The sequence below is a fragment of the Littorina saxatilis genome, linkage group LG4 (assembly GCF_037325665.1).
Source record: "Littorina saxatilis isolate snail1 linkage group LG4, US_GU_Lsax_2.0, whole genome shotgun sequence".
NCBI lineage: Eukaryota > Metazoa > Mollusca > Gastropoda > Littorinimorpha > Littorinidae > Littorina > Littorina saxatilis.
The window spans coordinates 63,468,045-63,494,462 of NC_090248.1; the positions used below are offsets into that span (position 1 = coordinate 63,468,045).

The following is a 26,418-nucleotide window of genomic DNA, read 5'->3' on the forward strand; positions in this document are numbered from 1 at the left end:
TACAATTATTTTGTTGTTATACTGTGAATAAGTGGCGTAGTTCCGAATAAGTGAATAAACCACGAAAGGAATTAGAATTGTTGTTATCTGACATGTACATACAAAACCTTTTCTTCTGCAACTCTGTTACGTTTGTTACACTCTTTTGTGGTCATTCTTTAAACAAATGTAGACATGGATCTTGACTGGTGCATTGTGAATCCTGTGAAATGGAATACACGCACTAATGAAATGGTTTTGATCTGCGTTCCAGGACGGTGGTTCTTCAAGCTGAAAACCTCAGAGAAAGGGATGAGGTAAGAACTGCACCAGCAATTGAAAGATACAGTCCTGCTTGTGTAAATAGTGGTGTGTGCTACCACTCACCTGGCCAGGCTGACAGAAATAAGAGCACCCTATCACTGGGACATGTACAGAAAATCAAAAGCCTGGCTGCTATCTGTGCAGATAGTGGTGTGTGCTACAACTCACCTGTCTAGGATTACAGAAATAAGAGCACCCTAGGGATCCCTGGGACATGTACAGAAAATCAAGCCTGGCTGCTATCTGTGCAGATAGTGATGTGTTCTACAACTCGCCTGTCTAGGATTACATAAATAAGAGCACCCTAGGGATCCCTGGGACATGTACAGAAAATCAAGCCTGGCTGCTATCTGTGCAGATAGTGGTGTGTGCTACCACTCATCTGGCCAGGCTTTTGCATGGAATGAGAGCAGTCCCTATCAGGCATGAAAATTCTCCGTATTTTCCGTATTTTCCGTATTTTTGAAAAAAATAAACCGTATTTTGTTTTATTTTCAGTATTTTTCCTTTTTTTTTTTTTTTTTTTTATAATTTTTTTTTTTTTTTTTTTTTTTTTCCCCTAGTCATAGTTATAGTAAAATAGTTTTGGGGCCATGTTTGAATCCAATTTTAAGGCTCAGATAGCCCCAGATTGCACCAAATTGCACCCTTGAAAAAAAAGTCTTGGCGCTTCGCGCCTGCGAAACTTGGCGCTATGCGCCTTCGAATTTTGTTTTCAGTATTTTTTTTTTTTTCAGTTTTCATGCCTGCCTATCACTGGGATACATGTACATACAAAAACTCAAAAGCCTGTTATCTCACGTAACAATCTGGCCATCTCTGTAGAGGTCAGCATGATTGCTTTCACAAGTGGGATTGTACCTTTAAAAACAAACATTTACCAATAATTCATATGGTGGGATCCGGATTTTTCAACTGTTGAAAACCCAAGTCTGATGTTAGAACTCTTGAAATCGAGTTGTTTACTATATACTTTCCCTACTGTGATGTGAGAAAAAACATTTTCGTGATGTTAGTTTTCATAACAGCAAATCTTTGGATCCAAACACTCATGGACTTTGAGACTTACATTTACAGTTGAACCCCCCTTTTTAAACCCCCCTTTTTAGACCCCCCTTTAAGACCCCCTTTTTAGACCCCCTTTTAAGACCCTTTTTAGACCCCCTTTTTAAGACCCCCCTTTTAAGACCCCTTTTTAGGAAAGCGGACAAACACTCAAGTCCTTAATGGCTCAAAACCGTAGGACTTTTAATATTAATTTTAACATAACCCCTTTTTAGACCCTCCTCTGAAGACCCCCTTTTTAAGACCCCCTTTTAAGACCCCCCTCTTAAGACCCCCCTTTTAGATCCCCCTTTTAAGACCCCTTTTAAGACCCCCCTTTTTAGACCCCCCTTTTAAGACCCCCCTTTTTAGACCCCCCTTTTAAGATCCCTCAATTTAGGACTGCCTTAGTTCTAAAACCCTATCTTCTCAGATTTTCTGTTCATTATAGCCTCTGTAAATTTACCCCCATTTTAAAACTCTTGAAGACTCTCTACTTTTTAGACCTGTATGATTTTTACAGATTTGTTTAGGTTTTAAATAGCGGGGGGGGGGGGGGGGGGGGGGGGGGGGTCCACTTTATTCTCTGAAAGATTCAGGACTGTATGTGTATACTTGCAACATTGCTCCCTAGTAGTGTACACCTGCATGAGGCTTAATGTTTCTTCTTTTGTCTGTTTGATTTTGACCAGTGGATTGCGAGCATCAACAACATAGTGCGAGATGGAGGCTACGTCAAAGACAAACCGCAGGCGAAGAAAAAGGTAATGGTCAGTTTGGAGCTCTGTCATTCCACCTGTTGCTATGTTACACTTAGCTGGCAAGGCTGGTGGGCTGTATGTATGGTGGGATGCTAGTTACTTTAATCATGTAATATCATGGTGTTTTTTTCATAGAAGACAACAAGCAAATGTCTTATGTTTTAGGTGTTTGGATGAAGACCGAGAAGTTTCAAATGGAAGCATGTTGATGTTATTGTAATTCAATCTGACGACGATCTCTTTCCTGCTTTCATGCGGTTGTAAACAGACAGAATTGGTTCTGTTCTGTTCACACACTACTTTCAGTCCACCTACCTGCAAGGGTCAAATCCCAAGAAATATGTCTCTGTATTCCTATCGTATCACTCTGCTCCTGTTTTGTTTTCTTTCACACACATTTTCCCTTCTTTTTTGACGGGTTTCTGGACAGCAAACTTTAAAACAAATTCTTTCATCACAAAAGCAATCTTTGGAATTGACTGACGTAGTCCGGAAGAATTCATGCATCAACTTACGTCACGTATTCGACGTCATCACTTCGCATACCTTATGGTCTCGGTATTTCATTGGCCTTCATATTTCCCACTTGTAAAATAACCCTCAAAGCTAACCGAGACTAGTTGAGGCTGTATCAATGCGCCTCGCCAGCAGGTTGTTAATGGAGTTTTTAGTGAGTGGTTATCGACAATTAATGACCGGTAATTTTTAATGAGTTGGGGCATTCTGACCAATCACAGGATCTGTTTCATATAAACGCAAACTTGATTGAATTACAATACTTGTTATTCTCTCAGATGCCATGATGTTGGTTCGGCATATCTCTCACTTACCCTTGTTGCACATGTTGTATGTATTTACAGCGCCTGCGTCTCTTCATTCCTCAGATCATGATTGCAAAATTAACATGTTCCATTGCTCTGTCTACAGGAGAGTGTGGGTGGTGCTTCCAACAGTTCTGCATCACCAGGGCTCCAGAGTCCAACATCGTGTGTACCCATTCTCTTTCCCCTCTCTTTTCTTATAATAGTTGTGCATTTCTTATTCTGTACAGCGCTCCCTCTTTTTGACTCACATGCGAAGCAAAAGTGAGTCTATGTACTCACCCGAGTCGTCCGTCCGTCAGTCCGGAAAACTTTAACGTTGGATATTTCTTGGACACTATTAAGTCTATCAACACCTGATGTGGCCTGATGGTGTATGGTTACAATATCTCAAAAAACATGTGCGGCAACTTGACCTCACTTCAAGTTCAAGGTCACAGGGGCCGTAATTGTTGTCTTAAAAACGACCATTTTTCACATTTTCGCATTTTTTTCTGAAGTTATCGAGAATGGCAACCTTAGCTATGTATGCTTTACAGGGCAATGTAAGCCCTATCTTTGGACACCAGTTTGGTTGACCTTGCTTCAAGGTCAAGGTCGCAAGGGTCCTTTAAAGTTGGATTGTATACATATTTTGAAGTGACCTTGACCCTGAACTATGGAAGATAACTGTTTCAAACTTAAAAATTATGTGGGGCACAAGTTATGCTTTCATCATGAGACACATTTGGTCACATATGATCAAGGTCAAGGTCACTTTGACCCTTATGAAATGTGACCAAAATAAGGTAGTGAACCACTAAAAGTGACCATATCTCATGGTAGAAAGAGCCAATAAGCACCATTGTACTTCCTATGTCTTGAATTAACAGCTTTGTGTTGCATGACCTTGGATGACCTTGGGTCAAGGTCACATGTATTTTGGTAGGAAAAATGTGTAAAGCAGTTCTTAGTGTATGATGTCATTGCTAGGTTTAGTTATTTGACCTTGACCCTGAAGGTCAAGGTCATGTAAAGGTCAAGGTCAAGCATGTGAGTTGTATGGGCTTTGCCCTTCTTGTCTTATTTTACAATGTCTGGCTGTCTATCTCAATTTTAATGTTGCTGAATATATTACTATAATGCTTTACTTATCTAAAGATAGAAGTGAGTTATAATGAAATGTCTGTTTATTAACTCACAGCATTAAATAAGATAGGGATATAAACATAGTTTTGTGTTGTGAGTTTCATGTTTGTGATTGTAATAGATGATCCCAGAAGTAACTCAATTTTTTAAATATTTTTTATTGGCTATGGATGAGTTGCACCCCTTGGAAACAGTGAAGCAATCCTGACGTACTGATCAAAGAAGGCAAGAATCATGGCGCCGTGGTCAATAATAGCTTCAGTGTGCATGTTATGCAGAGTCCACTTCATATGATGTCCTCTTGTTTAGATATACTCATGGCAGCTCATCTTTGATTGCCAGCATGATCACTTTCCTGCACGTATCAGAGACCTTGTGTTTTTTTGCCTCACTGTTTGGAAGGGGCGCAACTCTTATACTACAGGTGTAAATCTCCACAGAGTTCATTCCAGGATTCGTTTAGAAAAGGAATGGGAATGTTCTGTATCCTTTTAGTTGGGTGGGAGATGTGATTTGATGGTGTGTTGTGATTTTAACATGTACTAGTGCCTTGCAGACGAGCAATCCCGTGTGGATTTGTACTGTGTCAGGGATGGGCACTATATGACTGAACAGTCAGACTGGACTCAAGTTAGCTAAGCATGCTTAGTTTAGTTAGCTTGAGATCTTGTGCGATAGTGTTGGGAAAGTTCTCTGCTTAGCTTCCTGGATATGCCACATTTGAGGTAGTCTCAACGAGCCCAAGCTAATTGACATAAAAAAAGTAACAGTTTATGCAAATAGATAACAATTATTAATTGATACATGATCTTTCACGTCTCATTCAAATCGCCAAGAACCTTCTTCTTTTACATTCTTGTAAATCGCCAAGATTAACATGATAGTGTGAAATGCTTTTGGCCATACACTAGATAGAGCAAAGAGAAGCTTTCCGCAAATGTGGTGCCATCAGTTAGGCTCTAACGGGAAAAAAATTGGCTTAAAATCACATGCACTTTTTATCACAAGGAAATCGGCGAAGAAGAAGAATCACTGACTGCTCTGCGACAAAATAATCTAGGCCAGTCATACACACACATACACTAAATACTCAAAATTTCACAGCGTGACCATGAAGTGCCCACCCCTGTATGTTTGTGACATGGTTTGTACATTTTGTGAACGTTGTCGGCTTGTTGAAGAAAATCAAACATGAACAATGAAGTGCCCACCCCTGTATGTTTGTGACATGATTTGTACATTTAGTGAACGTTGTAGGCTTGTTGAAGAAAATCAAACATGAACAATGAAGTGCCCACCCCTGTATGTTTGTGACATGGTTTGTACATTTTGTGAACGTTGTAGGCTTGTTGAAGAAAATCAAACATGAGCAGAGAGAGTTTTGTGGACGTGTGTTTGAACTAAATGTTTGCTGCCTCGAGAAAAAATGTCATGTACTAAGTGTTTTCACATTGCAGAAAACCAGGAATGCTTTTGGTTTTTGCTGTGCATGTTCTTCGTTTGTTTTGACAATGGAGTGTACGTGTTCTACAGTTTGTTTTGACAATGGAGTGTACGTGTTCTACAGTTTGTTTTGACAATGGAGTGTACGTGTTCTACACTTTGTTTTGACAATGGAGTGTACGTGTTCTACACTTTGTTTTGACAATGGAGTGTACGTGTTCTACAGTTTGCTGAAGAAGAAAAAACTCTCCTTGAAAAACAAAAATTCAAACTTCAAAGCAACAGGAATGGCTTTTGGTTTTTGCTGTGCATTTTCTTCATTTGTTATGAAATTGGAGTACGGACATGTTCTACAATTGGCTGAAGAAGAAAAAGCTCCCCTTAAAAAAAAAAATCAAAGTTGAAAGCAACAGGAATGGATTTTATTTCCTGAGTTGTGTGTGTTTTCTGTCTGTGACGTGTGTAGGGAGAGTCGGTCTGTTGTCCCCTCCACCACCACCACCCCCGTGGAGGGACTGAACCTTGATACCCCCATCCAGTTTGATATGGTTTCACACGGGGAGGGGGGGCCGTCTCTAACCCCCCTCACTGCTCCGCCCAAGTCAGTAACGTACACCTGTCCCCTTTCTTTGTCTTTAGGTTTAGTTTTGTCTCTGCACTTTTAGTAATGCTGAAGGGGTCTATTTGGACCAAAAATGGGTGGATTTCCTGTAGGCGTTTTCCCTGTATGCAGGGAATACACCAGGCTGGATTTCCTATAGGAAAGTACGAACCGCTCAATCTTGCGCCAAGCACGTGACTGCCGTCAAACCAATTTGAATTACCCTAGTGTTACTTCCCATTCCAAAATGGCGGTTTAACAGGAGAATCGGTTGGAAATCCTGAACTTGTGTGCGGTATTCAGCCAAGCAAACATGCTTCGGCGAGGATGAGGGATAATCCGAACGGATTTAGTTAAAGAAACATCCTGAAACGCTTATACAGGAAAAATGCCTACAGGAAATCCACCTACAAGGAATACACTCACTTTTGGTCGACATAGACCCCTTCTGCATTAGTAAAATACAACTGTCGTTGTTCTCTGTTTGTGGATGTTTCTGTTTTGTCAGAGCACTGATAAAAACTTTTTTTGTGTGTCAACAGTGTATTTTGTTTAGTTTCTGCTTTCTGTATTTGTTTGTTTTTGAGGACAGTACAGTGGTATCTGTGGTGTGTTTTTGGACCAGCCAAAAGTGTCCCTTATACATTCCAGTTGTCCTTTTTGTTAAAAATGTATTTTGAGTAAAAAGCTGTTATTAATGCCAGCAAAGACTTTAGAGATTAATAAAGTTATTGTATTGTATTGTATTGTAAAGGGTTTCCCTTATTTGGAAATGTCCTTGCATGACAGGTACCACTGTACATCGTGTGATAGATTTTATTGTGTGTGTGTTGGTATTTTATTGTGTGTGTGTTGGTATTTTATTGTGTGTGTGTTGGTATTTTATTGTGTGTGTGTTGGTATTTTATTGTATGTGTGTGTTCATATTTTATTGTGTGTGTGTTGGTATTTTATTGTGTGTGTGTTGGTATTTTATTGTGTGTGTTTGTGTTCTTGCATCCACACATAGTTAGATTTATAGCCTGTCACCTGCAGAAAACCAGGCCATTGTATTGCTCTTTTTGCAATTGATTTGATTAGAAATTTGTGAATGCTAATCAGACCCTAACATGCCAACACAATTTGCCTGAATATTTTGCTGGTTTTAGTCCAAAAATGATGAATTTCTTTGAATTGTGTGGCAGTATCAGAAGCAGGCCTGAGTTTTTTAGTATGTAAGAAATTAATGCACATTTTCATTTCAAATAACTGTCTTAGATGAAAGTAGAGGCAGATAAGATTCCATATTTTCAAGTAGCGCTTCAGTGTGTGCCACAATCAAATAGAATGGAACAGTTGGCATTTTTGTGAGACGTTGGTCAAACTTTCTTTCTCATGTTTTGTTGTTTTGATTCTTTTTGTGTATGTCACTTATCAATTTATGTGGTAATTTTTGTGTGTGTAGCATTTCAATGAAGAAAAAAAAAGTAGAAAAACAGAGGAAATGCATAAGAACATTTCCAAAAAATCTGTTATGCTTTTTGTATCTTTACATCTGATAGAAAAGTTTAGGGTCTCTGTTAAAAAAAGAAAGAATATAAATGAATTAAGAAGAATAAAGCTGTAGTGTTATCGGTTTAGTTGTATTGATGTGTTGTATCACTACCTCTTTGGTTGCATGCAAATGTTCTGCATGCACCTTAGCACCCTATCATTTAGGCTGTACTGAGTCTCTCAAACTCACCCACACACCCCCCCCCCCCCCCCCCCCTCCTCCGCCCCCTTGCCCTCCCCTCCACCCCCCTCCTGCTACAACATTAACTATTAACACTTAGTGACTTAATATAAACAACAAAGTGACTGTGGGGAGATGAACAAAGTTTAAAAAAACTAAAGAATGCTGTCCTGGTATTGGTGACTACAGAACTCTTTTGTTTTTTAACTTAGTGGCTTACTTCTCCTCTGGTAGTTTTGCAATCAAATTAGATGATCTTCTCAATTGATTATCAGCATGCATGTGTGTTTCAGACGTATCAACCCTTTTGACCAGTCAGGGACGGACTTGGTGGATACAGCCTTTGATAACGCAGCATTCTCTCAGAAGTTTACTGTGCGCTTCTTGGGGTCCATGGAGGTCAAGAAAGACAGAGGTATGACGATGATCAGTTGATGTCAATGGCCATGATTGAGACGGGTTGGCTGGTGTGTGTGTGTGTGTGTGTGTGTCAATGATAATGATAATGTTTGAGACGGGTCATATATCAACTCAAGTGTGTGTGTGTGCTCGCACACATCTGTGTGTGTGTGTGTGTGTGTGTGTGTGTGTGTGTGTGTGTGTGTGTGTGTGTGTGTGTGTGTGTGTGAATGATAATGATAATGTTTGAGACGTGTCATGTATCATCTCAAATGTGTGTGTGTGCTCGCACACATGTGTGTGAGTGTTTGTGTGTGGTTGTCGGTGGGTTGCAGGGGTTGTGGCACCTTGTCTTTATGTATGCCTTTGGGATCAACTTACATGTCTTCAAATATTCAGAACAATGCTTGAAAGGCAAGTGAGACAGTGTTGCAGTTTGTATTTGACGTTTGTTGTTGCTGTTCTTGGCAATCTGCAGCTGGACATTCCATAAGGGTCGCTTGGAATATGTTGCAAAGCAGCTTTATGCATTTGTTGTTTAATTTCAGTACATTTTCAATTTTGTCACCATTGATTAGCCACCACATTTTGACTTAAGAGAACCTTCTTGTGCAAAACTTGATAGCAAGACCCCGCTTTGCTCGTGCGCAGGGGAACAGATGGTGCACGCAACGATACGACAGATCATGGCAGCTCGAGCCATCCACAATGTGTTTAAGATGACAGAGTCAACCATGAGTGTCACCAGCGAGGGGATCAGGTCTGTCTATCTGTGTCTGTCTGTCTGTCTTTCTGTCTGTCTGTCTGTCTGTCTGTTTGTCTGTCTGTTGTCTGTCTGCATGTTGGTCTGTCTGTCTGTCTGTCTGTCTGTCTGTCTGTCTGTCTGTCTATCTGTCTGTCTGTCTTTCTGTCTGCCTGTCTGTCTTTCTGTCTGTCTGTCTGTCTGTCTGCATGTTGGTCTGTTTGTCTGTCTGCATGTTGGTCTGTCTGTCTGTCTGTCTGTCTGTCTATCTATCTGTCTGTCTGTCTGTCTGTCTGTCTGCATGTTGGTCTAGCTCTGTGTATGTCTGTGACAGCGCAATGGCCCAGTGGATAAGACGCCAGCCTCCTGTGTGGAAGGTTGCGTGTTCAAATCCCGGCCGCAGGTTAAGGGTTGAGATTTGTCCGATAATTGGGTCAACTTGTGTGCAGACCAGCTACTGCTTTATCCCCATTTGTGTGTACACGCGCGCACAAGACCAAGTGCACACGGAAAAGATCTTGTAATCCATGTCCAAGTTCAGTGCGTTATAGAAAAACGAAAATACCAATCATGCATGCCCCGAAGTCGGCGTATGGTTGCCTAGATGGCAGGGTAAAAACTTTCATACACGTACAACTCCACTCGTGCAAGAAAAACATGAGTCTACGTGGGAGTTTCATCCCATGAACGTAGAAGAAGAAATCTGTCTTTATGTCTGTCTGTCTGTCTGTCTGAAAGTCTGGCAGCACGTAAATATATATATTTGTTTTAATCATATATATATGCGCCCATAGATTCAGGTTTGAAGGATATCCCATTTCCTATAAAGAAAACATTGAGGGGGGTGTCTGCGCATGTCTATGTCCATTTGACAGACACATTTGACTTTGACTGCTATTTTTTTTTTTTAATGTTGTTGTAGGGCTCTTGTCCCCAGTAGCACAGTATGTAGATGTATTGCAATATGGAGAAATAGCTGTCAGGAGCGGCGCTGGCTTCAAAACCAGTTGTCACTGTTGGCATGGGTTCGATCCCCACGGGGGACTTAATTCCCAGAGTCAAATTTGTGCAGACTCTCCTTGGTGTCCGAACACCCCCGTGTGCATGCATGTCCTCGATAGAGAACCCAAGTTCACAGGGAAAGTCTCTTGGAGACTTGAATACATGCATGCAGGAAAAAGAACAAAAATGGGTAGCTCCGTGCTGTATGGCAGCTGGCTTTCCCCAGGGAGAAGCAGCCCGAATTTCCATGAAGGTAACCTCACAGGACAATATGAAATCTTATGCTCATCCTTATCCTTAATGATTTGCAGATTGATAGATCCTGCCACCAACACTGTGAGAGTGGAGTTTGCTCTTCAGGATGTTTCCTTTTGGGCTGCCCATCCAGAAAACAACAGGTAAGCACTTCTCACAATAGATGATTTTTCGGAGATAACTCAGTTGGGTTTGTATGGGTTGTGAAAGAGTGAATACCCTTGATTTTCCTCGGACAAAGTCACACGTGCTGCTGTCCACATGTTTCCGACACACCCCTTGCTAGTGATTGGCGCCTCCAATGTTTGTCCATGTAAAATCAAGGGTATTCACTCTTTCACAACCCATACTAACCCAACGAGAGTTATTTTCGAAATTTAAGAGACGTCATGTACTTTCCAAAACTACACAGCCTAACTGTGTCCTTTGCAAAACGGGATCTTTTTGCTGAATTATTTTTGCTGAATTATATTTGCTGATTGAATTAGGTGTCAGTTACAAAGTGACTGCAGCCAACAATTGCACAGAAAGCTGTTGATTTTTGGTGTGTGTGCAAGTGGAGGGATGTCATCCAGTGCCAGGAGAATGGTTCCGAATAACTCTCACTTACTCTATTACACATGTTGTATGCATTTAGAGCGCTTACTTCCCTTTGTCTATCGGGACCCTCTTGTTTTGGCCGAACAAAAGCGTGTTTCATTTTATACCTCTGTTGTTGCAGGTTGTTGGGTTTCATCACAAGGAATCGAACCAGCAACTCTGTAGGAGCCAAGGTGGAGTCAGGCTCTCCCACTCCCTCCTTTGCCTGCCATGTGTTTGAGACCAACTCAACATCTGAGGACGTGAGTGTGTTTGTCGGATGCGTGAGAAGAATCTGGTGTATGCACAACACAGTCAACAGTGGGCACAAATTTACACTACAGACTAGAACCCCCCCTTTCAAGACCTTCCCAAATCTGAGAAAATCAGGTCTTAAAAAGGAGTGAGTCTTTGAATTGGGGTAAATTTACTGACGTTATAGTAAAAAAATCAAGGTGTTAAGAGGGGAAAGTCTTAAATTAGGGGGGGGGGGGGGGGGGGGGGGGGGGGGGTCGGGGGGGGGGGGGGGGTCGGGGGGGGGGGGGGTCTCTGTAGCACATCTGGCTGTTGTGGGTGTGTGTGTTTTACCAAATGTATATCATGGTATATTGCTGACTAGGCTCAGTCACTTACATTACACTCTCATCTTGTCTTTTACAGTCTTAAGTTTTGCTGGAAGAATCTTATCTTCACACATTGCAGTGATGAAATTATTCAAAACTCTGTCAACAGATCTGCCAAGCCATTAAACAGGCCACGACCATTGCCTTCCAAGCTATTATGGTGAGTTCAAGTCGAATATTACCTTTCCATTTTAGTCACTTTCCTTAGAAAGTCATAAGCATGCAGTCTTTCACTTTGTGATGATCAGTTCCTTGCATTCTTTGGGGACTGTGTCGGGAACTGGAAAACGAAAACACAGTTCGTGTAGTAGCAAACCCAGGTCATAATGTGAATCATCTTCATACACGATGGAGGGGGGGGGGGGGGGGTTCCCTCTGTCTCCTCCCACCCCCCCACATCACCCCTGACCCCCTCACCTCCACTGCCAGTCTTGTTGTCTATCTGTTACCCTCAATCTCCCATCCTTTCACTCATACACACCCCCCCCCCCCCCCCTCTGCACACACACACAGAAACCTCTAAATAGCCCCACACTATTATGTCTTCGCTCCTCTCAAAATCAATGATCACTTCTACGTTGACCATATTTCAACATTCTGTGTTCCTCAACGTTTTCCAGTATGTGTACACTTGTATCGTCATATAACTTTAGTTCCTTGTACCGGTGTGTGGTTCTCTTGTGTAATGTTTTGTTTGCTTTTTTGTTATTTCTGTTTGTGTCTACTGGCTTTCCCTTTCTGTAAAAGTATTGCAGTTACATTTATTGGTTTCAGCATTTCTGCAAGTTGTTTTGTTTGCTAAGTTTGGGGGAGAAAACTTGATGTGGGACATTTTTAAATTAATTTGCCTACATGATTTTGAATCGGTTTCATTTTGTATTGCTTTCATTTTGTTTTTTATTTCAGCAGCAGCAGCTTGAACCACAGAGTATGCTTTTTGCTTGACATATTTTGTATGCTTCCATTTCCAGTCTTGAAATATTTTGTATGCTTCCTTCTCCAGTCTTGGCATATTTCATAAGCATTCCTCTACGTCTTGACATTGTATGCTTTCGAACCATGTCTTGGCTTAGTACTATCTTATGTTCGTGTCTCATGTTGCTGCATAAATAGACTTTGTTGGGAAATATCTCTGTCACTGTTTTTTATTGGAGAGTTTGGCTCCTGTGGAAAGAAAGAGGCACATAATATAGTACGCCGCTCAGATCAGTGAAGACAATGACGAAGGCATCACAGTGAAGAATGTGCTTTGATATGCATGCCATACAGTGTTGGCTTGATATGATGCTGTTGTCTTTAAAACATATGCTCATGGGAGCTAAGTATTTACTGCCACAGTGTTTGCTTCCCTGCACTGATCAATAGCCCACAGCAAAATTCTGAGAAACATGAATACACAAATGCAAGAAAAAGAAGAAAAAACGTGTAACGCCCTCCTGTATGGCAGCTTGCTTTCCCCAGAGAGAAAGCAACCCCAAGTTTCATGAGGGTAACAAGTCACAGGACTGTTTAAAATAGTCCTTATCCTTATCCTTGTCACCTGTGTTTGCCTCGCTGTTTCAAAAGGGCCCTAGTAACTCTTCCACGGCCGATCAAAAACCCTGACAGAGTTATTTCCGGAATTCATCTATTGTTGGCTATCATCCACCTAGCATTCCCTTTTTCCCCTTAACCCTAAACCACCTGAATGTGAGATGTTATATTCTGTATCCACCCTGTCAGACCTGTTGAATATCTTTTCCTATCACACCTATCACACCTATCACACCCTGGTCTCGTTTTGTCTTGTGCTTGCATCGAGTCTTGTGTCATACCATCTGTGTTTTACTCATCTTCTGATATTCTGCATGTTTTTGTAAAACGTTTTGTCTTCTTAGGACATGAATGTGACTGGTTTTCTTTAGCTATAGGTGACTGGAAGATTTTTGGGGTGTATTGTTACTCACAGCATGACGTTTGAATTCAGGGAGTTGAATTATTTTCTTTTTCATTTAGGACACGCAGAGATTGTTTCTTTCTTTTTCTTTTTCTTTTCTTTTTTTTTGCTTGTATTTCATGCTGCATTTGTCGGAGGACAGCTAGGCTGTAAGACAGGGAAATTTGCTCCTTGTATATTTTCCTTGTAAAATGGCAAGACCTTTACTTAGTGACTTACTGCCCGTTATGCCCGTTGCCATGTATGGCAGTAACAAAGGACCTGCACTCAAAAAATGGCAAGACCAGTCATATTTTTTATCTTTCTTTGATATGTGTGTATTAAGGGAGACTGAATCAGATCGTACAGCCTATTCAGCACTAGATGCAAGCAGTTGAAAATAGGCTGAAAAGCAGATTACTAAAGAGTGTGTCCTGCTTGAATGGAGAATGGTTTTCTCATTGTGTATGGATCAGATCATACTATCTGAACAAGTCACATGAAGATCACCATGAAAGGAAAATGATCTTGGCTGTTGGTTTGGTCTGTACAGTGGAAGCCCGCCCCCACCCCCCATGGAAAACTCCCCTCCCTTTTAAGACCCCGTTTTCTCAGATTTTCTGTTTTTGTTTAAACACAATTTTATTCAAAATACATGACATGAAACAATTGACAAAAATGCAGCAAGGACACGAACTCAAGCAGATGCTTATTTGACGTGACCATAACAATGCTAAGTTACACAAGTTTTCATGATGGTGGACAACACAATTATTAACCAGAAGAACAAAATGTAGGAGGGGGGTATGGGGAACTTAATCAAAACAGGAGGATTTACAGAAAAAAAAAAAAATTAATCAAATAAAAAAATAAAGACAAAAATAAGGTGAGACTATGAATGAAGCGCGTGGGACGAGAACATCGATGCTGAGACATGCAATAAGTAAGTTCAGATAAATGTACATTTTCTGTTCATAACCTGACTGTAAATTGTACCCCCTTTTAAAGACTCACCCTTTTTAAGACCTGATTTTCTCAGGTTTTTGAAGGTCTTAGTTAAAAGGGGGGTTCCACTGTTATGTGTTTGTACCCTATGCTTGATGGCAAACTGCACAGAAAACGTGAACATGGTGGGTGGGGGAAGAGGCGGAAGGAGGAGTAGGAGATTGCGAAGGAGGGGAGGGGTTGTTGCCAACGTGACACCCTCACTTTCTTCCGTAATATTTGTTAATATTGATTAAAAAAACAAAAACATACTTTGATGGTGATTGTTGGGAATGTTTAATCATTAATTTTAGTGTCTCTGTTAATGTCTGCTAGTGTAAGTATATAAACATGTGCAGAACAGATGTAGTCACACGTATAGCTTGATATATCGTACATTCTGTGTATTTTCCAAATATACACATTATACAAAATGTACATGCTGCGCTTACTCCAGATGAAAGCAGAATACTATGATATACAATGCACCGGCACGGTTGGCCTAGTGGTAAGGCGTCCGCCCCGTGATCGGGAGGTCGTGGGTTCGAACCCCGGCCGGGTCATACCTAAGACTTTAAAATTGGCAATCTAGTGGCTGCTCCACCTGGCGTCTGGCATTATGGGGTTAGTGCTAGGACTGGTTGGTCCGGTGTCAGAATAATGTGACTGGGTGAGACATGAAGCCTGTGCTGCGACTTCTGTCTTGTGTGTGGCGCACGTTATATGTCAAAGCAGCACCGCCCTGATATGGCCCTTCGTGGTCGGCTGGGCGTTAAGCAAACAAACAAACAAATATACAATGCAGTCCAATTAACATTGCGCATTATGACGGTATTTCAATATTTATACAGTATTTGGTGATCGGGTTCACTGAAGTAATATTATTAATCGCTTCGTGGTGGATTTTTTTCCTAATTAGGAACACTTTCAGGTAACTTTTTGTGAGGTTGAAGCAAGGATTGTTTTTGTGGAGAAGTTGCATTTGAGCATTTGGACTTACATTCTCTAAAATTACTAATATGCTGGGTTTATTTAATAGTATTTGATAGTTGTTGCTTTGGGAAAAGCACCAATTTCATGTTTGCATGGTATTGTACTAAAATACTGACAAAAAAAGAGAGAGTGTGAGTGTGTGTCCCCATATGTCTGTGTTTGTATCTGTGTAACAGAAAGAAAGAGAAAGAGAGAGAGAGAGCTTGCAATAAACGTGTAAAAGTAAGTATGCCATACATATTTCATTTGAAGATAATTTACTCACAAGAACATAAGTGTGTGTTTCAAAGAAGTATAGTGAAAACATAACATGAATACTGTGAGTTTGCCTGCATGTGTCATAACTGTCCAAGTTGCAAATATTTACCTACAGAGATAAATGTTTTGTTTGCTAACTGCAGTCAAGTCAAGTCTAGTCAAGTCAATATTTTTTTTTTTAAACCTAGGGTAACATGAATTCTAGAAAAAATGAAGAACAAAAATGCGATAAACACGACTAAAAAGATGTGTAATAATGAGAAAACAACACTTCAAAGAAACGCGACGGGACAACGATAACATGTGTACCGTGAGTCGAATAGCATGGTGTGCCATCTTATTGTTCATAGTCCGATTGTTTGGCAACAGAGGTTTTGTTTTGATATCTTTCCACAAAAGCACAGTTGTCACAGCTTTTTGTTGTGGTAATCCACGTCATTGTCAACAAGATGTTGTGAAAGTAATGCTGTGGTCTTTTTACCACAGATGGACAAAAGGATAAAAACAAACGAATGGATATAAAACTATGAAAGTGTAACATAATGTCATAATGGTTCTTTCTTGTGTCATAATCATTTTGGGCAAATGAATGTGCATTACAAAGGGAAGAATAGCTTTTTTAAATTAAGACAGTGTTTTTAAATCAGTAGAAATAAATGTTACCCAAACATTAGTTACAGATATATGTACATGAGCCCATATACTCATGACTATACATTTTTCCATTCAACAATTATTGTGAAGTTGGAAGTTAAACATGAAACCTGAGTTTAAGAATAAAAAACGCTGGCGCTGGACCCGGGTACTCTTCAGACTGGCTCGCTCCCCCAGTATGAAAGTTTTTGTCTTGTGCACGTGGATTTAAAAAACAAAACAAAAATTTATTTATTTTACACAATTAAAAAAATTATTAGAGTAAAATAAAACATTAAAACGTTCATAATAAACTATAGTAAACAAGAATTAAAAATAGAAATAAAAAATTTGACCGCCCATGCCGGGAATCGAACCCGGATCACTTGGATTAAAAAAAAATTTTAAAAAATTATTTATTTATTTTACACAATTAAAAAAACTATTAGAGTAAAATAAAACATTAAAACGTTCATAATAAACAATAGTAAACAAGAATTAAAAAAAATTAAAAAAAAGAATTTGACCGCCCATGCCGGGAATCGAACCCGGATCACTTGGATTAAAAAAAAATTAAAAAAATAATTTATTTATTTTACACAATTAAAAAAACTATTAGAGTAAGATAAAACATTAAAACGTTCATAATAAACAACAGTAAACAAGAATTAAAAAAATAAAAATAGACCGCCCATGCCGGGAATCGAACCCGGATCACTTTGGCCATAGACTCTCTCGTGCTCTCTGTCTCTCTTTCACCGAGACCAAACCCTGCATTGTAATTTCTTTGCCGAGACCATATCCCGACCCGTTGTCTGGCTTGCAAATCATGCTTTTCTCGTCACTGCGTGAGGTGTTCGGCTGAGGCCGCCCAAGTCTCCCCTTTAGTTCAGGCTGTTCGCAAAGCGACCAGCCTCCCACCGCAAAAACTCCCCCCGTTAAGAGTCGTTTTGGTGGAATATTTCGCATTTAGGTCCCAGGTAACATGAAGTTTTAATACGATCAATCGGACCTATTATCAAGTTAGTGTATCAACTTTTGAACGAACTGCGCCCAGTAGTTTCCCAGCAATAAGCTGTTAAGTCGAGACAGACAGACAGACAGATACACACACAGACACACAATTAAAGTCTGTTGGACCCTAGTACTGCGTACTCGGGGATACAAAATGAATTGCATATATGTAAGAATCCTTCAGAGATAAAGATGATGTTGTTCCGCTTCCAGTGTTCTGCAGAATTTTCTCAATGTCTTGAAAATTGTTCAGCATAATTTTTGAATGTCGCATGTTTCTGACTGTGGTATACTGGTAGCTTAGGGTTTAATGTACTGCTTGTTGTTACTTGGAGAACAAACAGGTACAAAGGGCTACATGTTTCTGACTGTGTTATACTGGTAGCTTAGGGTTTAATGTACTGCTTGTTGTTACTTGGAGAACAAACAGGTACAAAGGGCTACATGTTTGTGTGTGTGTTTGTTTTCTCTGTCTTACTTGTATCGTTCATCCTTTTGGCATTAGGTTTGATACATTTATTCTTTTCTTTTTTTCTTTTTCCTTTTCTGTTTTTATTCCAGGGTCGTACACTTCCGGGAATGTGTTTTTCATTTTGCGTGCATTTGCTGGTTTATATTTTAGCTCCTTTATTTACCTCTATTTATCCATGCTCAAAAAGAAGCAGTGAGGGAAGGAAAAATGGGGTCACCTTCATTATGTCATCAAATGTTGCTGGGTTTTTTTTGTGCTTAAGTTTTTAAAAAATGAAAGAGAGATGGTGATGATTGTGTTTTTATGGTGTTGCAGAACCGGAAGAAGGGTCAGAATCCCCAGAGTGCACAGGAAAACAAGCCAGCTCCAGTTCTCAGTGATAAGGTACCAGACTTGAAAGTGGAAGCTTTTTTTTCTCTGCTCATTTTATAACTCATGCATCTTGTGTGTTTGTGTCTGTCGTAATGTTTTCACAAGCTGGGGGACATGTTTGGGTCTGCATCTATCCCTGTCTAATTTATCTCATTTTTCTTCTATCAATACTCATGAAATCACAAGCCAAAAAATCATGAAATCACAAGCCAAAAAATTTGCAACAATGTTACTCCTTTATTATTATTTGACTTTTTGTTAAAGAAGAAACAAGAGGCGAAGCCTTCAAGGCTCACGTAAGAAATAGACAAACAGTAACACAAACTCAATCACTCCGTCACACATACACACCCACACACACAGTAAGCTTAGGTGACGACTGTGCAAGAAAGAGAGACACTAGATCTAGATCTGTCTGTGTCTGCATGTAGCCTACTTACAGGGACACAACTGCCAAATAGTCTCGGCCCGCTCAAAATAATAATGACCGAGACCACACACACCACGCGAGAGAGAAAGACTACAGGGAGGCATGCCGTCATGATGCATTAATTGACGTCAAACACTTTTGACCGTGACGTAATCTTATGCGAGCTTTATCCATAGTCTTGGATAACCACTCACACATAGACTCGGAAATGTTAAAGTTTCTACCACAGACATACACACACACGCACACACGCACAAACGCACGCACAGACAGACAAAGTTACGATCGCATAGGCTACACTTACGTGAGCCAAAAATATTGTCATTCTGATGAACTGCTTTTCTTTACTTTCTTTTTATTTCTAGGTTGTTTTTTTTATGTAAGAAAAAAATGAAAATCAAAAAATGTTGGTTGATAGTGAACAGAAACGAGCTATTATCCGTTTGTTAATCGTATTAATAGGCAAAATGAGTCAATATCTCGTGATGTGAAATATCATTGTAGATTTCTACCAAACTATTTACTGAATTAATAATCAAAGTTGTTTGTGACAGTCCACTCTGTTGGAAGCCATCAACCAGTTAGACGATTTGGACGACTCGGCGGAGGATCTTCCCATCAGCCCCGACGGCCGCTTCCTGTTGCTAAGCAACACAGAGTCTGACCTGCCCTCCCCCACCACCCCCACTTCCCCGGCGGCCATAGCTTTAGGGGATCAGGGCGATGGGGCTGAGGCTACGGCAGAAGGCGGAGACAGCGAATCGGAAGCTTGAGACTTTTGGCTGATTGTCATCAGATGTAAACTTTGGAGTGATCATGCTGTCAAATGTTTTGTACTACCAAAACTGTAGTTTTAAGTTCAGACACATTCAGAAACGAAGTGAGGGGGGGGGGGGGGGGGGGGGGGGGTGGGGGGGGGGGGGGGTGGGGGGGGGGGGTATGGAGATGAAGGGGGGGGGGGGGGGGGGAGGTGGAATCAGTGAATATGGAGCTTCATAGTTTTTTGGGGTGTGCGGCTGATTGTTTTGGATGTTTATTGTTTACAGTTTTTTGACTGATGGATTTGTTTTAGTGTAGTAGTAAAATTACATATTGATTGAGGGGGGTGGGGGGGGGGGGAGGAGGAGATGGAGATGGTTACTGATTGTTATGAAGTTTTGATGTTGGGGAGATTTTAAGAGATTATGGTTGTTGCAAGTTTTGACATATTTAACAGGGCAGAAGGTGAAGACGGCGAATATACAAAGTCCAAGAGATTTTTTAGGCTTTGCTGATTGTTGAAAGTTTTGGACATGAGAAATTGTAAATGGGATTATGATGAATTTTGAGTGATGGTGTTTGTTACAAATTGTAGAAAAGTTTGTGGACATTTTGATATCTTTTGTTATACCTATGGTTTTCATGTATGTACCGTGTGGGATTTTTAGATGTTCAGCATTCAGCAACGAATAAGTTGAATTAAAACCATATTGATAGCTGTTTTGACACTGACTTGAGAATTAAGTGTCTGCAGTTTTCAGTTTTATCATTTTGATTCTTTTAAAGTGTTGAGTTTGACATTTTGTTAATAAAATCGTTGTTGCTTATAGTTGTCTTTGAGTTTGGTTGAGACTTCTTTCTTATTACATGTATGATATTTTTATTTTCAGTGTAGCCATTTTGTTTGTTGAAGGACTTTCTGTCTTCGGTTTCTTTTGTTTTGGATGACTGTTGATTATTCATTTTGATTTTGCATTTTGTTGAAATATTTTTGACTGTACCCTTATTTGTTCTTTCGTTTTTCTGTGAAAAAGAAATGTGTTGATATCAGTACGACATCATGTTTGGAGTGAATACAAACTTTTTTTTATTTAATTTACCACTATCACTCAATTTAGAGTAATAATGCAGTGCGCTCCATGAGTGTTGAGTCATTTTCTATTAATAGCTCAAGCTGTTCTTCATGACCTTGACCTTTTCTACTGCAACTGTGATCTCTGTTTATTTGTTCGTTGTACAGATAGAGTGTTTCAAAATTTTAATGAAGTGTTACTTTTTTGGGAGATGGTGGCGAGTATTTATGGTATGGACGGAGTGAGTTATATTCTTCACCCAATTGTGTGTGTGTACGTGTTTGTGTGTGTGTACGTGTGTGTGTGTAAACATGCCTGCATGTGTAGGTGTGTTTGTGTGTGCGCGCGCACTCATTTAATAGGCTGTCAGTGTGTCTGTCAGTGTGTCTGTCAGTGTGTCTGTCAGTGTGTCTGTATCTGTGTGACATAGGATTGAAATGCAAGGGCTTTGTGAAGGTTTGATAGCAAGTAGTATATTTTGTTATGCAATGTTGAAGTTTCTGATATTTATTCATGCAGTCAAACTATGACGGGAGAGAACAGTTATGAATGTATGCAACTCTAGTGATGTTCTCATGAACATTAGTGTACGTATCAATTTTCATAACAGTTTTTGCGAACACAAGTGATGCATATTGTGGTAAAAGCTATAACCTGCTTTGCATTTGGTTCTCATGCTTGGAGGGCTTATTAGACTCAAGTTACATCAGACAAGAGAAACGCCTTTTTCTTAGGATTTGAGCATGATGTGAATTGCTTGTTTATTTATCTGCTAGGTGACGCTTTGTACATAATAAGGTTTTGCATTGTATGCTTAGAATTTGAAGCCTATGGAACAAATAAGAGGAAAATACACTTTCTTAAAACATCTTTTATTTCCATGTATGAAACCTTCAGATGTAGATATATTTCATGTTGTTTCAGATGGATATATTTCATGAGCTGTTGAGCTGTTTTCGAATATTTCAGGTCATATTTGTTGATTGAAGGGATGCATGGAATGTGACAAGACTTATACAGAAAGTGCTAGCGTTGGTCTGTAAATATTCAACCTGAGTAAATTGTTGTTGCACCAGTCATGGGGCTAATTAATAATGCATTTCTGGCATTGCCAATTAGTATCTTCATTAATATGTTCAAAATTTGTCTGTGAAATAGGACAGAGGAATGGAAAATCAACATAGAAAGACTTAAGAAGAAATGGCAATTTTGACTGTAAATGATGTCAGATCACACTGTAAGTTTAAACTTTAAATTTTGAAAAAGTGAAATAGGACTGAGGAATGCAAAATCAGCATAGAAGAAGAAATGGAAATTTTGACAGTAAGTTTAAACTTTAAATTTTGAAAATTTGTAAGTGAAATAGGACTGAGGAATGCAAAATCAGCATAGAAGAAGAAATGGAAATTTTGACAGTAAGTTTAAACTTGAAATTTTGAAAATTTGTAAGTGAAATAGGACTGAGGAATGCAAAATCAGCATAGAAGAAGAAATGGAAATTTTGACAGTAAGTTTAAACTTGAAATTTGTCCACATGTTTCATTGACTTGCTGAATATTACAGTTTCAGAAAGTTGGATAGACAGGAGAAGAGAAAGTGAAAGGATATGGTTCTAATAGAAAGGACTGTGCCTTTGATAGTTATTTACCTGGAATGTTATTGAATCAGGACATTATTTACGCTGATGGGGTGAATATTCCACACTTTATAAGTAAGGGAACCAACCGCAGAAAAGGTGAGGGAATCTGAGAAAAAGGGGACACTGCAAATTAAACTATCACTTCACTTTACAGATCTCAAAACATGGTCATGGTAAGACTGAAAATCATTCAGCTGAACGTGACTAGAACGACCACCTAAGAGAACGACTATAACACAAGGAAGGTTTCAATGATATAGAAGCCCCCCGTGGGTTAGGGGGAAACCCATATTGGTTGGGACGAGAAAGAATTTACCCGATGCTCCCCAGCATGTCGTAAGAGGCGACTAACGGATTCTGTTTCTCCTTTTACCCTTGTTAAGTGTTTCTTGTATAGAATATAGTCAATGTTTGTAAAGATTTTAGTCAAGCAGTATGTAAGAAATGTTAAGTCCTTTGTACTGGAAACTTGCCTTCTCCCAGTAAGGTCATATATTGTACTACGTTGCAAGCCCCTGGAGAAAATTTTTGATTAGTGCTTTTGTGAACAAGAAACAATTGACAAGTGGCTCTATTCCATCACCCCCCTTCTCTCCGTCGTGATATAACCTTGAACGGTTGAAAACGACGTTAAACACCAAATAAAGAAAGAAAGAATGATATAGAAAAACTTTTGTTTGAGGATCTTTAATTGTGGTGATGGTGGAGAGGTGGTTGCCTAGGCAGGTTCCACTGTACGAATTCATCTGACCAGCAACTTGAAGAAGAAGAGGATTGTATTTATGCTCCTCTCAGCAAGAAGCACGTTTGCTTTTCAAAAAATGACAAGATAACAATGACAATGTACTGGCAAGAAACTATTCACCGATTTCCCGCAGTGGGGCACTGCGGTTATGAAATTAAAGGCCCCTCCTGTTTTTGGAACCGCAGGAGCTTTCTAGTTTGCTGTTAGGTAGATTTTTGGTTCCTCTTTCCTGTCATGCTCTCTTTTTCTTCATGAATTCTTTTCTTTTTTCTGCCTTCTTGCTCATTCACCTGTATTTTTTCCAAAAATCTCTTCTCTTGCCGCTTGTCTCGCGATTCATGTATAGTTTAATCTGTTAGTGTTCTGATGTAAGTCCAGCAGTAGATAGGTTAAGCCTATTTTAACATACTGGAAACTGGTAATCTTCCAGTAGGTATTAATTTAGTTTTACTAAAGCCTGCTGGGACACAAGTAATGGGTTAGTGCATTTGTAAACAGGAATCGCTTGACAAGTGGCCCCCTTCATCCCCCCCTTCCTCGTCCTGATATGGCTCTGCGTAGTCGGCTGGACGTTAAGCAACAAATAAACAAACAAACAAATACTCGCAAGAAACGGACAATAAAAATATTGTCCATGTTTGTGGTGAGCACATTTTCATTATCTTCTTGTTCTTCTCACCTGCAGCCTCTTGTTCCTATTCTTTCAAATATGTGACCCTCCACCACGGAATGAGTCGCATGTCACCTCGCGCGGTTCTGCGCTAGGCTTGATATAAGTCCGGAGAGTGTCTGGTAACAGTGTGAGGGTCACCTTAATCACAGGCTTATAACTCAAAACAGTTTTCGCTGTTTTCTAAAACGGTTTTCATCACTGGATAGAGCATAAAAAACTCTTTAGGGAAATGTAAAAATATGAAAATCATGCAAAGGTGACATGCGACTCATTCCGTGGTGGAGGGTCACATATATGCTAAGTAGGTGGAGGTGTTAATTTTCTGATTTGGGAAGTAATGAGAACCTGAACACAATTTAAAAAAAAAAAATTTAATAAAAAAAAACACTTTTACATAACTGGTTATTCTGGAGTCCCCTTATCTTGGTTGGCTTTTCTAGGGTGAAGTGTGGCATTTCAACCTAATCAGCATTGTTTTTGTTGGGGATTTTAAAACATCTATGCATGTGTATACACAGAAAGTCCATTCTGTCTTGCCAGTATTGACTTAATAACAGCAAAATTGACATGTATGTTCCTGTCCATCAAACATGGAGATATCTTCGTTGAATTTTGTGTCGGCTGTTTCGGATGTGCATTTTCTTTCAATGTACAGCCGTGCGATGTGTTATTTCTTTTTACCAGCTGGTTTGGTTGTACATGTATTGAAATGTACATCAGTATGTTGCATGAATTTTATTTCACCACTTGTTTTGGGGTGTGTATGTGCACCTGTATTCGTCAATCATGTGCTTGTACATAGCCAAATTCCTGTTTATGTTGTGGCTCTCGTTATGTAGATGTCTGTCATGCCGTTTTGTGTCATTGAATTTTGCAGAGTTTTGCTTTTATTTTTTTTTTCCCCAACATAAACCATTGTTTTAACAGTGTGGTACTTCATTTTGGTGTGTGTTTAAAATGTTTGCATGGCTGAACATTAAGTTTTGGTGTTAATGTGCCAGTGCTTTACCAGTAATAGATAGTAACCTATGTTTTGAGTGCTGTATTTTTGTCTCCCTTTAAATGCAGAGTCAGTTTATAAGTTGTGCGAAAAAAGGTCAATTTTTGTTCTTTCCAATCCCCCCGCGGGTTAGGGGGAAGAATTTACCCGATGCTCCCCAGCATGTCGGAAGAGGCGACTAACGGATTCTGTTTCTCCTTTTACCCTTGTTAAGTGTTTCTTGTATAGAATATAGTCAATGTTTGTAAAGATTTTAGTCAAGCAGTATGTAAGAAATGTTAAGTCCTTTGTACTGGAAACTTGCATTCTCCCAGTAAGGTCATATATTGTACTACGTTGCAAGCCCCTGGAGCAATTTTTTGATTAGTGCTTTTGTGAACAAGAAACAATTAACAAGTGGCTCTATCCCATCCCCCCCCTTTCCCCGTCGCGATATAACCTTGAACGGTTGAAAACGACATTAAACACCAAATAAAGGAAAGGAAATGTTCTTTCCAAGATGCCAGAAATCTGTTGTGTGATGAAGAGATATTGTACACAGTTTTATCAATTATGTAGCAGCTGAATTAGATACAAATTTTTTGTTGCTACTGTAAACTGCTAAGATTAAACCTTCACCCCTGCCTATCATGTAGAATTCAGTGTGTGAGTGTGTGCCCCAGTTTTGCTTCTTTTTTGGTTTGCCTTTTTTAATGTAGGTGCTGTTCACAGGTGTTTAAAATGGTAAATTAATTTTGCTGTGATCTTGCGTGGATGATTATAATTAGCCTTGAGTTTGGCTTGAATTTTTAACCTTTGTAATTAATTTTCAGAACGAAACCACACTTAAATCAACATGGTATTTTTAAACAAAAAGACGACACAGCAGTAACCAGATTAACACTTTCTTTATCAATATCTTGGCAGCGACAAACTGCCTGCTTCAGGATGGTATGTTGAAAGTACGGAATGACAGCACATGATGCACAGTGTATTTTGTGTAAAAAGTGGATGATTAGTCAAAATAATTTATGATTTCAAACCCCTGTGCTAGTATTGTATTCTTTCCGCTGACGAGGGATTTGAGAGTGTGTTGCTTGGTGTATGTCCACTACGCAATGTTGTCGTTTCCCTGAATAAAACAGCTTTTTTTCTGTGTACTCGATCTTCTCGTTTTGTTTTTTGGTCAATTGCGAGAGAGATGTCATTATAAGCTACCAGCGCTTGACGGCCAACATGGGCAGATATCATTTCATTCATTTATGCCTTTGACCCCGTTCGGGCATAGGCCGCCAACAAGAGCTAAACGACCTCACAGGAAGCTTACCTATTAGGGACACCTATGTGGTGATATGGGATATCATGCTACTCTCTCTCTCTCTCTCTCTCTCTCTCTCTCTCTCTCTCTCTCTCTCTCTCTCTCTCTCTCTCTCTCTCTCTCTCTCTTATGTCACTATCAACATGAACAAGAATGTGTGATTCCGTGAATCAATCATGTGGGTTTGGGCATGTCATGTCAACATTTCACATGTCCTGTTGTTAAAACACACACTGGCACCCCCACCCCACCAGCATTACCAACCTTCAACTTCGCAAACTTTCTTTTCTCTTTGATTCCCCATCGCTCTCTCCCTCCGTTTCTCACCTCCTCGTTCGCTATTCCCTCGGCCTCCTCCATCCCCAATCTCTCCATCCGATTAGCACCCCCCCCCCCCCCTCTTTCTCAATGTCGCCTCTCTCTCCCTCCTCTCTCTCTCCCTCTCTCTCTCTTAAATTGGAGGTAATTTACGGCGACTTTGAACATAAAAACTTGGAAAGTAAGGTCTTAAAAGGGAGGGGGGGGGGGGGGGATCTTAAATTGGGGAGACAGAATACGCTGAGAGTAAGATGGAGTGTTTCCCGTGTTGTGTTGTCACCACGGATATACCTACACACATTCTTTACGTCACTTTGTATTACACTGAAGCACGTATGTATAGGCTATGTATGGGCACAGGTATGACACAGGGTCGCCGGCTATATACTTACCTGTCTTATTATTGCCGCCCGGGCCGACACCCCCCT

At 39.9% G+C, this 26,418-nt stretch overlaps 1 protein-coding gene across 5 annotated transcripts in view; it reads left to right on the plus strand.

Annotated features, from left to right (window-relative positions):
* The window catches only part of LOC138965344 (DCC-interacting protein 13-alpha-like), a 37,694-nt gene extending 18,320 nt beyond the window's left edge, over positions 1–19,374 (plus strand). For 2 of the 5 annotated variants that reach the window (XM_070337481.1, XM_070337482.1), the window contains 11 exons: positions 254–296; positions 2,040–2,111; positions 3,036–3,094; positions 5,967–6,101; positions 8,109–8,230; positions 8,866–8,974; positions 10,270–10,356; positions 10,935–11,055; positions 11,525–11,575; positions 18,000–18,068; positions 19,041–19,374. In XM_070337481.1, coding sequence (XP_070193582.1) covers positions 254–296; positions 2,040–2,111; positions 3,036–3,094; positions 5,967–6,101; positions 8,109–8,230; positions 8,866–8,974; positions 10,270–10,356; positions 10,935–11,055; positions 11,525–11,575; positions 18,000–18,068; positions 19,041–19,259 — 1,087 coding nt within the window. In that variant the 3' untranslated portion in view covers positions 19,260–19,374. Of the gene's footprint in view, positions 1–253; positions 297–2,039; positions 2,112–3,035; positions 3,095–5,966; positions 6,102–8,108; positions 8,231–8,865; positions 8,975–10,269; positions 10,357–10,934; positions 11,056–11,524; positions 11,576–12,321; positions 12,344–17,999; positions 18,069–19,040 lie in introns of all 5 variants that reach the window. The other 3 variants (XM_070337484.1, XM_070337485.1, XM_070337483.1) reach the window with 3 other exon arrangements.
* The last annotated feature ends 7,044 nt before the right edge of the window (positions 19,375–26,418 follow it).